The sequence below is a fragment of the Pan paniscus genome, chromosome 1, assembly GCF_029289425.2.
Source record: "Pan paniscus chromosome 1, NHGRI_mPanPan1-v2.0_pri, whole genome shotgun sequence".
NCBI classification, from domain to species: Eukaryota; Metazoa; Chordata; class Mammalia; order Primates; family Hominidae; genus Pan; species Pan paniscus.
This window is the reverse complement of record NC_073249.2, coordinates 210,480,213-210,497,612: the sequence shown is the minus strand read 5'-3', so window position 1 is coordinate 210,497,612 and position 17,400 is coordinate 210,480,213. Positions and strand designations below refer to the sequence as shown.

The 17,400-nt window shown below is 47.6% G+C and overlaps 1 protein-coding gene across 1 annotated transcript in view; it reads right to left on the bottom strand.

Moving 5' to 3' along the window:
• Positions 1–9,842, bottom strand: part of SPATA21 (spermatogenesis associated 21) — a 34,507-nt gene extending 24,665 nt beyond the window's left edge. Inside the window, 3 exon segments of the mRNA XM_063594551.1 lie at positions 2,374–2,581; positions 4,738–4,889; positions 8,112–9,842. Of these exon segments, the coding sequence (XP_063450621.1) occupies positions 2,374–2,581; positions 4,738–4,889; positions 8,112–8,240 (489 nt within the window). The 5' untranslated portion in view covers positions 8,241–9,842.
• Between the last annotated feature and the right edge of the window lie 7,558 nt (positions 9,843–17,400).

Below are 17,400 nucleotides of genomic sequence, written 5' to 3'. Positions count from 1 at the left end.
CCTGTAATCCCAGCCACTCAGGAGGCTGAGGTGGGAGGATCACTTGAACCCAGGAGATGGAGGTTGCAGTGACCCAAGATCACACCCCTGCACTCCAGCCTGGGCAACAGGGTGAGACTCCATGTCAAAAAAAAAAAAAAAAAAAAAAAGTGGTATATTATGGTATATCCATAGAATGGAAATATTGCTGAGCAACCAAAAGAACAACATGTTGATACACACAATACATGAATTTCTTTCTCTTTCTCTCTCTCCTTTTTTTTTTTTTTTTGGAGACAGAGTCTCACTCTGTTCTCCAGGCTGGAGTGCACTGGCATGATCTCAGCTCACTGCAACCTCCGCCTCCCAGGTTCAAGTGATTCTCCTGCCTCAGCCTCCCGAGTAGCTGGGACTACAGGCACCTGCCACCATGCCCAGCTAATATTTATATTTTTAGTAGAGACGGGGTTTCACCAGGTTGGCCAAGCTGGTCTTGAACTCCTGACCTCAGGTGATTCACCCGCCTCAGCCTCCCAGAGTGCTGGGATTACAGGCTGAGCCACCGCACCCGACCTAGATGAATCTCAAATAGTCATGTGGAGTGAACGAAGCCAGACAGAAAGAATGTACACTGTACAATTTCATTTGTGTAAAATTCCACGAAATACAAACAAATCTATAGTGATAGTTGGTGGTCGCCTGGGGATAGACTAGTGGGAGGGGGGATGAGAAAGGGCATGAGGAAATGGTTGGGGTGATGGCTATGTTTGCTTTCTTGATTGTGGGGATGGTTTTGTGGGTGTGTACATATGTCAAAACATTAAATTGTACACTTAAAGTATGTGCAAGTGAATGCCAATTATACCTTACTGAAGCTGTTAAAAATAAATCTTACCAGGCTGGGTGCGGTGGCTCACACCTGTAATCCCAGCACTTTGGGAGGCTGAGGCGGGCGGATCACGAGGTCAGGAGGTTGAGACCATCCTGGCTAACACGGTGAAACCCCGTCTCTACTAAAAATACAAAAAAATTAGCCGGGCATGGTGGCGGGTGCCTGTAGTCCCAGCTAGTGGGGAGGCTGAGGCAGGAGAATGGCATGAACCTGGGAGGCAGAGCTTGCTGTGAGCCGAGATTGCGCCACTGCACTCCAGCCTGGGCGACAGAGCAAGACTGTCTCAAAAAAAAAAAAATCTTACAGATAAATAAAAAAAGATCTTGTGGTCAAATAAGTTTGGGAAAGGCAATATACTCTAGCCATATCTTTTTAAAATTTTTTATTTTATTTTTATTTTTATTTTTATTTTTTTTGAGACAGGGTTTCACTCTGTCACCCAGGCTGGAGCACAGTGGTGTGATCTTGGCTCACTGCAGCCTGGACCCCAGGCTCAGGGGATCCTCCCATCTCAGTATCTGGAGTAGTTGGGGCCACAGACATGTGCCACCACATCCAGCTAACTTTGGTATTTTTTGTAGGAACGGGGTTTCACCATGTTGCCCTGATCTCAAACTCCTGGGCTCAAGCAATCCTCCCACCTCAGCCTCCCAAAGTGCTGGGATTACAGGCACGAGCCACGGCGCCTGGCCTCTAATCATATCTTGCAAAATCTTACAAAGGCTCAGCAGCTAGTAAACTGCTTCCAGGATATCCTAGCATACAGAAACCTGTTTCAGCTTTGTTAAACTCAGCATGTCCCAATATTATCTGTATACAGAACCTGGCACCTCCTCCCTCCCCCCTGCACCCATTGACATACCGTGGGGCCACTCTGGAAACAAGACTTATTTTTATTTTATTTTTATTTTTTTGAGACGGAGTTTTGCTCTCATTGCCCTGGTTGGAGTGCAATGGCGCGATCTCAGCTCACTGCAACCTCCACCTCCCGTGTTCAAGCAATTCTCCTGCCTCGGCCTCCTGAGTAGCTGGGATTACAGGCATGTGCCACCACACCCGGCTAATTTTATATTTTTTAGTAGAGACAGGGTTTTACCATGTTGGCCAGGCTGGTCTTGACCTCAGGTGATCTGCCTCCTTCGGCCTCCAGAAGTGCTGGGATTAACAGGCGTGAGCCACCACGCCCGGCCTGGAAACAAGACTTAAATGCTTGTGATGTAGGCTGGGGGAATAGCCCAGTGACCCACAGACTGAGTGCTTGACATCTTCAGGGCACAGAGGGGAGCAAACACTCTGTCACCCAGGCTGGAGTGCAGGGGCCTGAACATAGCTCATTGCAGCCTTGACCTCCTGGGCTCAAGGGATCACCCCTGCCTCAGCCTCCCAAGTAGCTGGGACTACAGGTACATGCACCAGAATGGAGGGCATGGTAGGAGGGGGGCTCTTTCACCTCCTCTGTGGTAGGTCATTCCATACCCTTCTCCCCAGATCTCCTAGGTTACCTGGCAGCTCTCAGGAGGCTGATCCTCCCCGATTCCCCGGTTCCGTTGCCTCCCCTGCTGGCCCTTGATCTCCTTTCCGGAGCCCAGCTGCTGCAGCCCTTCAGGTACTTCAGGAACCCAGGAAGGCAGCAACCCCAGCTCACTCTGATCCTGGCCTGCTTGCAGCTCCTGGGACCCTTCCTGGGGGACCCAAGAGGACTGTTTCTTCCTGGGGAAAATAGACAAAGTGACACTTTAGCTCCCAGACTGGGGCACTGTTTTATATATTTTTATAGGGCTAGGCATACCATAGGTGCATAGCTAACGCCTGGAAGGACCAATGAAGGACTCACAGGAATTCCCCAAATCATAGACACTTTGATGTCAATGTTTGGGGGAGTTAAAATTTAAACTTTCACAATTATTTGTAGAGACAAGGTCTCGCTATGTTGCCCAGGCTGGTCTTGAACTCCTGGGCTCAAGCAATCTTCGACCTCGGCCTCCCAAAGTGCTGGGATTAGAGGTACGTGCCATTGCATCCAGCCTAGAATTTAAGTTTTATAGTATTTTTAAACTGTTTTTCAGAAAAAAATGAAACAAAAATCAGAACTGGGATGCAGAGAGGACAAGAGATTTGAGCCTAAGGTCATAAAGCTAAAGATAACTGTTCAAAATTTGAAGCTGTGTCTATCCGATCTCACTTTAGTATTCTGGAGTATTTCCTCCAAGCTTCTTCCTATGCATATGCATACTTATTTATTTATTTATTTATTTTTTTGAGACAGAGTCTTGCTCTGTCACCCAGGTTCCAGTGTAGTGGCATGATCTCCGCTCACTGCAACCTCCACTTCCTGGGCTCAAGCAATCCTCCTACCTTAGCCTCCCAAGTAGCTGGGACTACAGGCATATGCCAGCATGTCTGGCCAATCTTCATATTTTTTGTAGAGATGGGGTTTCACCATGTTGTCCAGGTTGGTCTTGAACTCCTGGGCTTAAGTGATCCGCCAACCTCAACTTCCCAAAGTGTTGAGATTATAGGCGTGAACCATGGTGCCCGGCGAGATAGATAGATAGATAGATAGATAGATAGATAGATAGATAGATAGATATATTTTTTTTTGAGACAGAATTTCGCTCTTGTTGCCCAGGCTGGAGTGCAGTGGAGTGATCTTGGCTTACTGCAACCTCTGCCTCCTGGGTTCAAGTGATTCTCCTGCCTCAGCCTCCCAAGTAGCTGGGATTACAGGCATGTGCCACCATGCCCAACTAATTTTATATTTTTAGTAGAGATGGGGTTTTGCCATGTTGGCCAGGCTGGTTTTAAACCCCTGACCTCAGGTAATCCACCTGCCTTGGCCTCCCAAAGTGCTGGGATTACAGGTGTGAGCCACTGTGCCCGGCCTAATGTACTTTTTTCAATTAACATCATAGCCTGTGTTTTTCCCATGCTAAAAATCCTTCAGAAACATGCTTTATATGTTTTTTATGTTCATTAAATGTATAAAATTCCATATTTTAAAGATAACCATCATTAACCATTTCCCTATTGTGTGGGCGCTTAAGGGGTTTCTAATTTTTTAGTATTTAAGATAATGTGACAGTGAAAGTCTTTGTGCATAAAACTGCTTGAATCACCAATTATTTCCTCATGGCCTATTTCCAGAAATGGGTGAGGATAAAGGGAGTTTCAAGGCCGTTTAAACAAATTGCCACATTGATGAAACAGGTATGCTTAAATGGTTTCTATTTCTACCAGCATGGTATGCAGTAGTTGTCTCAGTGGGCCTCGGACCTGGCTTGAGTTGTCTCTCCCAACTTTTCTTGTAGAGGAGGCTATTTAGGAGCTTCTGGTTATAGTCAAATCCAACTAAGCCAGCTAGTATTTACTATTTCTATTATCCCAGCCTTTCACTTTGCCTCTATCTGGCTTGCTCTTGATTTTCTCTTTTTGAATACATTCTTGCTGTAGAAAAGTTTTTAAAAAACACAAAATTTAGAAAACAATTACGTGTACATCTTTACATGTTCCTGTGTCTCCTAACCTTTTTTTGTTCATTATTCTATTAATTCAGTGAATCAATATTTATCGAACATTTACTATGTGTCAGGCATAGTACTAGGCATGAGGGCTTTGAGGTTGAACCAGGTATATGATGCTCCTCAAACAAGACACATAAAAGATGTTTGTGGTCTCGTTGGGGGAGTTCAGACAAAAGGTTAACATGAACTCTTTAGTGCAACTGGTGCAATGAAAGAGAAGGACAAGGTGCTGTCGTGGGTGGAGCTGCCTTGGCCTGGGAGTTCTCCATTCTCTCTCTCTCCCCCGCGGGTGGGCTACAGGGGGTTCTCTCTTGGACCTGTTCTCTGGAAAGCCCCTCAGCTCACCCTGGTCTTGCTGGAGGCCCCTGCTCCTGGATTCTGAGCTCTGAAGGCCCCTTCTCAAATGCATCTCTGTGTCTGGGCCCCTTCTCTGGCCCTCGTGAAGCTGATGAGAGGTGCTTCCTGCTGCCCACTTCCGAAGCATCTGGAAACATGACCTGGACAGAGATATCCATGGCAGTGGCTTGAGGGCTGGCATTGAGTACCCGTTCTGGAGTGATCCCTCCCACTCCTCCCTGGGTACTCTTCTGGCCTCAAGGACAGGGAGATCCTGTGCCTGATTGGGGAAGCTGTTGGAGAGGGGTGAGCAGGAGCTGAGAGGCAGGGATGCAGGGCCCGGCCCTGCTGTTGCTGTTGCTTAGCACGTAAGGCTCTGGTATGAACTGGAGTCCAGATTAGTACCCGAGACAAGGGGATTGCCTTAAGGACAGCTTGAAAGAGCACGCTGGGGGACCCCAAGACTCTCACAAGGTCCAAGAGACGCCTTCAACAATTCCCATGCCTTCAAAACGCAGGCTCTAGTTTGAACTGAGTTTTTATTTCATTTTTTGAGAGAGAGTTTCCCTCCATTGCCCAGGCTGGAGTGCAGTGGCACAGTCTCGGCTCACTGCAACTTCCACCTGCTGGGTTCAAGCGATTCTTGTGCCTCAGCTTCCCGAGTAGGTGGGATTACAGGTGTGCGCCACCACGCCCAACTAATTTTTTTATTTTATTTTTTTTGTAGGCCAGGCTGGTCTCGAACTTCTGACCTCAAGTGATCCGTCTGTCTCAGCCTCCCAAAGTGCTGGGATTACAGGCATGAGCCACCGCACGTGGCCTGAACTGGGTTTTGATCACTATCATGGTCTGTCACTCTCCAACTGGGTGACCTGGAGCCAGTGACTGAGACCCGGCTCCAAGCATCACCGGAGTCAGCAAACTCCAAACAAATGGACTTAATTAACTCATTGACATTGATATAATACAAGATTCTGATGTGAGCTAATACTAACAGGCACCTACTATGAGACAGGGCCTGTGCTAGGTGCCTTAGTCAACACCGTAAAACAAATGAGGCAGCAAGGGGTGCAGTGACAGGCCCAACATCACACAGCTGGGTAAGTGGTGGGACTGGGACCCCATGACGATGCTTGTTGAAAAAATAAATGGGTGGATGAAGGAAGCCCTGAATGTTCACCTCTAGCCTCTCTCCTAGCCTCCTCCCCTCCAGGCCCGCTCTCTGCCCCAGGGGAAGTGAGGATTTATAACAGAGGCTACCGGGAACATACCCAAGGGCATGTTGACTTTTAATTTTTTTTTTTTTGGCTTTTTTTCTTTTCCTTTTTGTGGAGAACGGGGTCTCGCTATATTGCCCAGGCAGGCCTCGAACTCCTGGACTCAAGCTCTCCTCCCGCCTCTGCCTCCCTAAGAGCTGGGATCACAGGCGTAAGCCACCGCGCCTGGCTTTTTTTTTTTTGAGACGGGGTCTCACAATGTTGCCCAGGCTGGTCTTTAACTCCTGGGATCAAGCAATCCACCCACCTCTGCCTCCCAAAGTATTGGGAGCAGGCGTGAGCCGTGGCACCTGGCTGACTTTTTATTTTATTGTATTGTATTTTATTTATTTATTTGTTTGTTTGTTTGTTTATTTTTGAGATGGAGTTTCACTCTTGTTGCCCAGGCTGGAGTGCAATGGTGCAATCTCTGCTCACCACAACCTCCACCTCCCAGGTTCAAGCGATTCTCCTGCCTCAGCCTCCCAAGTTGCTGGGATTACAGGCATGCACCACCATGCCAGGCTAATTTTGTATTTTTAGTAGAGACTGGGTTTCTCCATGTTGGTCAGGCTGGTCTTGAACTCCCGACCTCAGGTGATCTGCCCGCCTCGGCCTCCCAAAGTGCTGGGATTACAGGCGTGAGCCACCGCGCCCGGCTGGCTGACTTTTTAAATGGCGATATCTTTGGCCCTGAGGAAACTGGATGGTGAGGAGGGTCTTCATGCTCTTCAGTTCATGCTACTTGGCACATTCAAAAAGAGGCCAGCGGGGCGCTGTGGCTCACGCCTGTAATCCTAACATTTTGGGAGGCCGAGGTGGGCGGATCACTTGGGGTCAGGAGTTCAAGACCAGCCTGTCTAACATGGTGAAATCCCATCTCTTCTAAAAATACAAAAAAAATTAGACGGAAATCATTTGAACCCAGGAGGCAGAGGTTGCAGTGAGCCATGATCACACCATTGCACTCCAGCCTGGGTGACAGCAAGACACTATCTCAAAAAAAAAAAAAAAAAAAAAAAAAAGAAGATGCCAGACACAGAGGCTTATGCCTGTAATCCCAACACTTTGGGAGGCTGAGGCAGACAGATCACTGGAGCTCATGAGTTCAAGACCAGCCTGGGCAACATGATAAAGCCTTGTCTCTATAAAAAATTAAAAAAATAGTTGGGTATGGTGGCACAAGCCACGCCTATAGTTCCAGCTACTCAGGAGGCTGAGGCAGGAGGATCGCTTAAGCCTGGGACTTCGAGGCTGCAGTGAGTCGTGATCACACCACTGCACTCCAGTCTGGGTGAGAGAGTGAGAGCCTGTCTCAAAAATAAACAAACAAACAAACTAATAAACATATTTGATGGAAAGAGGCTGAGAGGTGTGATGGAAGCTTAGGATGCAGGCTGGGCGCTGGGGAGGGGCATGGAGGGAAGCCCTGAGTAGCTCTCAGGAGAATAAAGCTGGGCTGGAGGCTGTGAGGGGAGTTTGGAGGCCATGCAAGGCACCTAGAAGAGCAAGTAGGCAATTCTGGGTTTGCTCACCCTGCAGCTCTTTCCGTTACAGAAGCCAGCATTGTTTTTGGGAAGCTTCTCTTCTCCATTCAGCCCATGGGGCTCAGTGGAGCCACCTATCACCTCTGTCTCCATTGTATCAAGAGATCCAGACCACTCCCCACTGCCATGGTGATTGGTTCAAGGATGAGCATCTGACCACAATCTGGGCCAATGACAGTGATGCTAGAGACTTGTTTCAACTACTGCAAAGAGGCTCACTTCCTGTTGGAATGCTAAACCAGAGGGTGTAAGATGGGAAGATGTAATCCTGGAGTGGCCAGGGCAATCCCTGCCATCTTGCAGGGAGAGCTTGCCTGAGAATGAATCCAACACGGAGGAACATAGAGCCAAGAGATACTCATTTAGCACCTTGATCTAGCCATACCTGAAGTCTATGAAGGCATGTGTCAGTTACCCAAACTGATATATTCTCTTTTCTGCTTAATCCAGTTTGAACTGGGTTTTGTGTCCATTTTTAACAGAGTCTTAATTAAAGCAGCTGGGGAGGAAGCCTGGGCAGGGGAAGGGAAAGGTGCCAGCTAGGAGTGAATGGATCAGAACATGGGGTGCAGGTCCCTACCTTGCTGACTCCTGGTATGATGGGCTCAACACCAGCCCTCTTTATGGTGATCCTCAGGCCAGGACTTGGCTGCGTCCCTGGAGCCTTGGTTCTACCCTCTGTGTACATCTGGGTGTTTCTATTGTCCATGATGCTGGCATCATGGACCAACACGGGTGCCAAGTGAGGGGCATCAGCTAGTGTGCTCCTACAGGAGAAATCCAATCAAGCGTCCCACCAAGCCCATCACCTAACTGCTGCTTCAGGAGCCCACTTGGAGCCTATAATGTAGACAGCCTGGCTCGAGGGAAGAGGCGGGGCCAGGCCTCGCAAGGAGAGGCACGCAGCAAAACCAGAGAGCTAGCCACATGCCATTTACCCACACGCTTTTCCTAGTTCTCACTATGACCCTGAGGAAAAGGGGCTCTGGAAGGCACAAGACTTGCCCAAGATCTAACACCTGCTAGGTCGCAGACGAGGATTTGAACCATGGCCTGTTGAATCCCAAAACCCAGGCACTCTCCCCGACGGCGACATTTCCTAAAGGGTATTCTTTGGCATACTGGTCCCTTGAGATGCTCCAAGGGGTTCCAAGGCTAAATGCCTTTGGAAAGTGCTGTGATGAGCGAAATGATACAGGCTCTTTCCTGTACAACTTCTCAGAGCCTTTAAAATACTAATGTGCCTTTTAAAGAGAGTCCAAGAATGTCACAGCTGCTCCTGCTATAGATGAAAACTCCATGTTCTTAGATGGGGCTAAGGAACAGGAACTAGGGACATCTGTCCATCTGTCTTAGGGCCCCAAGGTCTCCAGCAGCAATCTGCAGTTCACCAAAGCACCCGCACCCTGCCCTGGACACATCCTTTCTTTTTCTTTTTTTTTTCTTCTTCTTCTTCTTCTTCTTCCTCTTCTTCCTCTTCTTCCTCTTCTTCCTCTTCTTCTTCTTCTTCTTCTTCTGTTTATTTTGAGACAGAGTCTCGCTCTGTTGCCCAGGCTGGAGTGCAGTGGTGCAATCTTGGCTCACTGCAACCTCTGCCTCCTGGGCTCAAGCAATTCTCCTGCCTCAGCCTCCCTACTAGCTGGGATTTTAGGCGGCCGCCACCATGCCCGGCTAATTTTTGTATTTTTAGTAGAGATGGGGTTTCACCAGGTTGGCCACGCTGGTCTTGAACTCCTGACCTCAAGTGATCCGCCCGCCTCGGCCTCCCAAAGTGTTGGGATTACAGGTGTGAGCCACCGCACCTGGCCATTTCTAAAGCCTTTCATCTCTCCTCCACCTCTTTCATCCAACCTCATATTCAGCTGTGCCACCACCCCCTACACAAACTTTCTGTTTTAATCCAGGCAGGCTCCTGCAATCCTAGTCCCACAGACCCCAGCCTCTGTGCCCACCTCCCATTTTTTCTATCTTTCCGATAGCCCCCAACCCATCCTTCAAGCTCCTCCCTCTTCTCCAAGTTTCCAACCATCTCAGCTCTCTCTCCAGCCACTGAATTCCTTTGAGGCAACATCAGCACCATTTCTATGGGTACATGGACCCCCTTTCACTGTTAACTAGTTTCCAGGAGTAAATCCTAACCCCCATGCCCCTTCCTCCCACAGTGAGACCATATGACCTTGAAGATCTTGATGGTGCTTCTTCCACTTTAAATCATGGCAGGCCCGCCAGCATCCATGGAGGAAGCTTCCATGTGCTGGAAACCTTTGTAAACAGCATTCTCCTAACAGCCCTGTGAAGTCTGGGTTCAGCCCTGTTTTAAAGATAGGGAAATTAAGGCTCTGAGCAATGTTTTGTCCGATACCACATGGCCAGTCTGCAGAGGAACTGGATTCAAACCCAGGCCTGTCTGACTCCCATGGCCACTCATCTCACCATATCATTTTGCCTACAAAGAAGCTTAAGTCATTCATTCATTTCCTTGTGCAATCGATAACTGTTTAATGACATGTGCCCGTGCTAGGGACAACGTCAGGCCTTGGGGGATACACTGGGTGTCCTGACGGTTCCCACAGTTTACCAGGGACACAGAGGAGGCGCACTTAATAGCTGCTGACCCAAGTCCGCACTTCCTTTTCCTGCCCTCCAGGTCCTTCCTGCAGTTACAGCTGCACCCCTGCCATGCAAAGCAGACCTCAGCTGGTTTGGTGGGGTGACCTCCCACCCCTGGTGCAGCTCTGGCCTCACGAAGGACCAGGCTGTCACCTGGAGCAGAAAAGTCAGGGCTGTGGCCAAGTCCTTCTCTCTTGCCTTGGAGTTCCTTGCCCCTCCCCAGCCTCTTTCTCATTAGGGTTCCCCTAGCCATTCCCGCTTCCTCTGAGTCTTCCTGTCTCAGAGGTGGATGAACCACCTAGGGAAAATCTCCCCCTACGCCCCTCAAACACACCCCCTATTGTCCACTGTCTCTGCCTGAGAATGTGCAGGCTCAGCCTTGGAATTGTCAGGCCCCAGTATTCCACAAACTGAAGTTTTACGGAGGCAGAAGCCCCAGAGTGGCTCCAGCCCCCATCTGTCCACATCTGGAGCTTGCTAACTGTGAGAATCTAGACAAGGAGGGGAAGCCCCAGCCCTAGCAGAGGGGCTTGGAATCCAAGGGCAGAACTGGGAGAGAAGTTGACAAATATCGACTATGTCACCCTTTCAGATCACTTGGGACCCTTTTTTGTTTACAGCTTTATTGAAATTTAACTCACATACCATACAGTTCACCCATTTAAAGTGTACAATTCAACGGCTTTTAGGATATTCACAGAGTTGTACCACCCTCGCCCTAATTCTAGAATATTTTTATCACCCCAAAAAGAAACCCCACACCCCTTGGGCATCATCCCCAATCTTCCCACCCCAAACCCAGCCCTAGGTAACCACTAATCTACTTTCTGTCTTAGTGGATTTGTCTATTCCGAACATTCCATATAAATGGAATCATACAATATATGGTCCTTGGTGAGTAGCTTCTTTCACTTAACGTCATGTTTTCAAGGTTCATCCATGTTGTAGCACATATCAGAATTTCATTCCTTTTTATGGCTGAGTAATATTTCACTGTATGGCTAGACCCCATTTTGTTTATCCATTCATCAGTAGATAGAAATTGGGGTTGTTTCTTTTTTCTTTCTTTTTTTTTTTTTGAGACAGAGTTTTGCTCTGTCACTCAGGTTGGAGTGCAGCAGTGCGATCGTAGCTTACTATAGCCTCAAACTCCTGGGCTCAAGGGATCCTCTCCCCTCAGCCTCTGAGTGGCTGGCTGGGACTACAGACGCATGCCACCATGCCTGGTTCGTCTTAAAAATTTTTTAATTTTAAATAGAGGCGAGGTCTCATTAGGTTGCCCAGGCTGCTCAAAGTCCTGAGCTTAAGTGATCCTCCCACCTTGGGCTCCCAAAGTGCTGGGATTATAGGTGTGAGCCACCATGCCTGGCCCGTTTCCACATTTTACCTATTATGAATAACACTGCTATGAACATTCATGTACAAGTTTTTATATGAACATACATTTGCATTTCTCTTGGTTATGTATATAGGAACAGAATTGCTGAATCACATGTCAACTCTATTTTTAGCTTTTGAGTAATTGCCAGACTTTCTCAAAGTGGCTGTATCATTTTACCTTCTTACCAGCAGCATATGACTGCTCCAATTTTTCTGCATCCTCTCCAACACTTGTTATTATCTGTCTTATTTATTTATTTATTTATTTATTTTTTGAGACAGGGTCTTCCTTTATCACCCAGGATGGAGTGCAGTGGTATGATCATAGCTCACTGCAACCTCCAACTCTGGGGTTCAAGGGATCCTCCCACCTTAGCCTCCTGAGTAGCTGAGACTACAAGTGCACACCACCACACCTGGCTAATTTTCAAATATTTTGTAGATGGGAATCTCACTATGTTGTCCAGGCTGGTCTTGAACTCCTCGGCTCAAGGGATCCTCCTGCCTCAGCCTCCCAGTGTTTTGGGATTACAGGCGTGAGCCACTGTACCGCCTTACTTGTCTTTTTTATCATAGCTATCCTAGTGGATGTGAGTGTAAAGTGTTATCTCATTCTGATTTTGATTTGCATTTCCCCAATGGCCGATAATGTTGGACATCTTCATGTGCTTATTGGCCATTTGTCTATCTTCTTTGGAAAAATGTTTATTCAGAGCCTTCGTCCTTTTTTTTTGAGATGGAGTCTCGCTCTGTCACCCAGGGTGGAGTGCAGTGGCCTAGTTCCAGCTCACTGCAACCTCCGTCTCCCGTGTCCAAGCAATTCTCCTGCTTCAGCCTCCCTAGTAGCTGGGATTACAGGTGTGTGCCACCACACCAGACTAATTTTTGTATTTTTAGTAGAGACGCGGTTTTGCCATGTCGACCAGGCTGGTCTCAAACCCCTGACCTCAGGTGATCTGCCCACCTCAGCCTCCCAAAGTGCTGGGATTACAGGCGTGAGCCACCATGCCCGGCCCCCTTTTTTTTTTTTCAGACAGGGTCTTACTCTGTCCACAGGCTGGACTGCAGTGGCATGAACGTGGCTCACTATAGCCTTGACCTCTTGGGCTGAGGTGATCCTCCCATTTCAGCCTCCCAAAATGCTGGGATTATATGCATGAGTCACAGCACCCAGCCTGCCTCTGTCCATTTATATTGGGTTGTCTTTTTATTATTGCATGGTAAATGTTCTTTATAAATTCTAGATACATGTCCTGAATCATATATATGATTTGCAAAAATTTTCTCCCATTATGTGGATTACATTTTCACCTTTTTGTCTTTTGAAGCACAGAAGTTTTAAATTTTTGTAAAAGTCCCATTTATCGGCCTGGTGCGGTGGCTCACACCTGTAATCCCAGTACTCTGGGAGGCTGAGGCGGGCGGATCATGAGGTCAGGAGTTTGAGACCAGCCTGGCCAGCAAGGTGAAACCCCATCTCTACTAAAGATACAAAAAATTAGCTGAGTGTGGTGGTGCGTGCCTGTAATCCCAGCACTTTGGGAGGCTGAGGCGGGCAGATCACCTGAGGTTGGGAGTTTGAGACCAGCCTGACCAACATGGAGAAACCCTGTCTCTACTAAAAGTACAAAATTAGCCGGGCATGGTGGCACATGCCTGTAATCCCAGCTAGTCAGGAGGCTGAGGCAGGAGAATTGCTTGAACCTGGCAGGTGGAGGGTTGCAGTGAGCCGAGATCGCACCATTGCACTCCAGCCTAGATGACAGGGTGAGACTCTGTCTCAAAAAAAAAAAAAAAAAAAAAAAAAAACAGATAGGGTGCAGTGTATACTGCTCAGGTGATGGGTGGACCAAAATCTTACAAATCACCACTAAAGAACCTACTCATGCAGGGCAAGGTGGCTCACGCCTGTAATCCCAGAACTTTGGGATGCCAAGGGGGGCAGATCACTTGAGGTCAGGAGTTTGAGATCACCCTGGCTAACATGGTGAAATCCTGTTTCTACTAAAAATACAAAAATTAGCTGGGCATGGTGGTGTGTGCCTGTAATCCTAGGTACTTGGGAGGCTGAGGCAGGAGAATCGCTTGAACCTGGGAGATGGAGGTTGCAGTGAGCAGAGACTGCACCACTACACGCCAGCCTGGGCAACAGAGCAAGACTCTGTCTCAAAAAAAATTACTAATGTAAACAAAAAAAAACCACCAAAAAACAAAAACCTTAGTCATGTAGCCAAATAACACCTGTACCCCAATAACCTATGGAAAAACAAATAATAAATAAATAAATAAAAAGTTTTGAAATCAGGAAGTGTGAGTCCTCCAACTTTGTTCTTTTTCAAAATTCTTTGGGTATTGAGTGCCCCTTTTATAAGTGGTTTCCTCATCTGAAAAATGGGAGAATTTCTCTTGGAAATATCTATGATGGCAGGAAAATACAGCAGAGAAAGATAAGTGGCATATCATATATATGTCTGGAGGCCGTCAGGGAAAGCTTGTTCACCTCACACCCCACCTTGGCCCTGCACCTACCAGAAATCAGCTGGATGAGTCACAGTGAGATTTTCCACCCCTGCTCACCGCCTAGCACATAGGATGGACTCTGTCTGAGCCTATACTTTGCCTGTTGGCTTGAACTGGATTTGTTTGGTATACAGGGCAGTTAAACTGGGAATAGATGGCAGGTCCAATTATTCTCAGCAGCAGAGGTTTAGGAATGCATTTCAGGAATATCCAGCCATGTGGTTAGGGTTTGAGAATAAGGCAAGGGGCTGTGTGACCTCCAACTACTGGACAGTGTCATTTCCCCCAGCTTGTCACTGGTTCAGTGGCCCCCATTACACAATGAAGATAACAATCATTGCCTTGCCAACCGCACAGTGATTATTGTGCCAGGGTACTCTCTCCCAGAAAGCCTTCCCTGACTCTCCCCAGACTGTGTGGGGTTTCTTCTCTTTGCTCCCACAGCCCCCTGTGAATTTGCTTCATTACAGTACCTTTCATTCTGCGTTGCCAATGACTGCTTTTCTCTCTGTCTCCTCCAGTCTGCGAGCTCCAGGATGGTAGGAGCTGGATTGGCCACAACTCAGTGACCCCAGTACTCAGCACCTGGCATAGGGTATGTGCTCGATGCCTGTCTTTGTTAGACTGAACAGAACTGAAAGTGCTCTGAATGGCTGGGTGCGGTGGCTCACACCTGTAATCTCAGCACTTTGGGAGGCCGAGGTGGGTGGATCACTTGAGGTCAAGAGTTATAGACCAGCCTGGCCAACATGGTGAAACCCCGTCTCTACTAAAAATACAAAAATTAGCCAGGCATGGTGGCGCATGCCTGTAATCCCAGCTACTTAGGAGGCTGAGGCACGAGAATCACTTGAACCTGGGAGGCAGAAGTTGCAGTGAGCCGAGATCATGCCACTGTCTTCCAGCCTGGGTGGTAGAGTGAGACTTAGTCTCAAAGAAAAAATTGGAAAATAAGGCCAGGTATGGTGGCTCATGCCTATAATCCTAGCACTTTGGAAGGCTGAGGCAGGAGGATCTCTTGAAGACAGGAATTCAAGACCAGCCTGGGCAACATAGCAAGACCCCCGTCTCTACAAAAAGTAAGAAAATTAGCAGGGTAGGGTCGTGTGTGCCTGTAGGCCCAGCTACTCAAAAGGTTGAGGCAGGAGGATCCCTTGAGCCCGGGAATTTGAGGCTGCAGTGAGTGATGATCGCACCATTGCACTCCAGTGTGGGGTGACAGAGAGAGAGAGAAAGAGAGAGACCCTGTCTAAAAAAAAAAAAAGAAAAGAAAAGAAAAATAACCAATATTTGCAAAAATGTGAAGAAATTGAAACCCTTGTGAACGTAAATGGTGCTGCTGCTGTGGAAGACAGTTTGGAGGCTCCTCAAAAAGGTGAGCAAGGCCGGACATGGTGGTTCACACCTGTAGTCCCAGCTACTTGGGAGGCTGAGTTGGGAGGATCACTTGAGCCTGGGAGGTTGAGGCTGCAGTGAGCCGTGATCATGCCAGTGCATTCCAGCCTGGGCAACAGAGTGAGATGCTGTTTCAAACAAAACAAAACAAAACCACTAAACATAGCATTATTGTATAACTCAGCAGTTTCACTCCTATGTATACACTCAAGAAAATGGAAAACAGGACTAGAACAAGTGTTTGAACACCAATGCTCATAGTAGCCCGATTCCCAATACCAAAAGGTGATAACATCCCAATTGTTGACAGATGAATGGATAAACAAAATATGGTATATACATGCAATGGAATATTATCCCTCCATTAAAAGGAATGAAATTCTGATCCATGCTACATGAATGAACCTTGAAAACTTGATGCTAAGTGAAATAAGAAACACAAAAGCCCAATATTGTATGATTCCACTTATAAGAGGTATCTAGAAAAGGCAAATTCATAGAGACAGAAAGTAAAACAGAGGTTACTAAGGGATGGTGCAGAAGGAAATGGGAAGTTATTGCTAATGGGTGTGGAGTTTCTGTTTGGGATGATGAAAAGTTCTGGAAAGCATGGTATAGTTGCACAATATTGTGAATGTACTTAATTTCACAGCATTGCACACTTAAAATGGTAAATTTTATGTTATGTATATTTTACAATAAAAATGTAAGTGGTTAGATCAATCCTATAATAAAAAGCTTATAAAAAATGAGTAGAAATGGCCAGTCGTGGTGGCTCACGCCTGTAATCCCAGCACTTGGGAGGCCGAAGTGGGCGGACCACTTGAGGTCAGGAGTTCAAGATCAGCTTGGCCAACCTGATGAAACCCCCGTCTCTACCAAAAACATACAAAAACTAGCCAGGCTTGGTGGTGGGTGCCTGTAATCCCAGCTACTCGGGAGGCTGAGGCAGGAGAATCGCTTGAACCCGGGAGGTGGAGGTTGCAGTGAGCCGAGATTGCACCACTGCACTCCAGCCTGGGCGACAGAGTGAGACTTTGTCTGAAGAAAAAAAAAAAAAAAAGTAAAAAGGAGAAGGAGAGTGAGAGAGAAAAGGAAAGAAGGGGTGGGGAAAGTTTGGGGTATTCAGTGAATCAGAGGTTTGGGATCAGCTTCACCCCACATAGGGGCTGGCACATTGCAGGCACTCAACTAGCGGAATGAATGAGAGAATGGTAGGGAAGGAGGGATTTTGAGAATTTGGCTAGGGTAGACATTGTATCTCCCAGAATATTCTGGGAGAAATCGAAGTTAAGACTGGAATTCTTCTTCTTCTTTTTTTTTTTTTTTTTTTTTGAGACAGAGTCCCGCTCTGTCACCCAGGCTGAGGTGCAGTGGCACAATTTCAGCTCACCGCAACTTCCGAATCCCGGGTTCAAGCGATTCTAGTGCCTCAGTCTCCCAACTAGCTAGGACTACAGACACACGCTACCAAGGCCGGCTAATTTTTGTATTTTTAGTAGAGACGGGGTTTCACCATGTTGGCCAGGCTGGTCTCGAACTCCTGACCTCAGGTGATCCGCCCGCCTCAGCCTCCCAAAGTGCTGGGATTACAGGCGTGAGCTACCAAGCCCGGCCTGGAATTCTTCTTAAATTACTTGTGTTACTAAACTTTACTTCTTTGAATACAACTCGTTGTTGAGGTTTGGCCACACGGGGCCCTGAGCATATAAGTGGGTTCCCCTAGGGGAAGCATGGAGGGTGGTAGGGTAATGGCATCTATTTAGTCTGGTGGGTCAGGTGCCAGCTGAGCCTTACAGTCAGGAGAGGGAAGGATATTCAGGCAGAGGAGGCGCCGAGGCAAAGGCTGGAGGACAGAGATACTGCAGGGTGGGCTACAGCTTTGCCTCTAGGTCAACTGGGCCCCAGGCCTAAGAAACTGAAGCGATGGGGATGATCCACACCCAGACCACGGGTTACAGAGG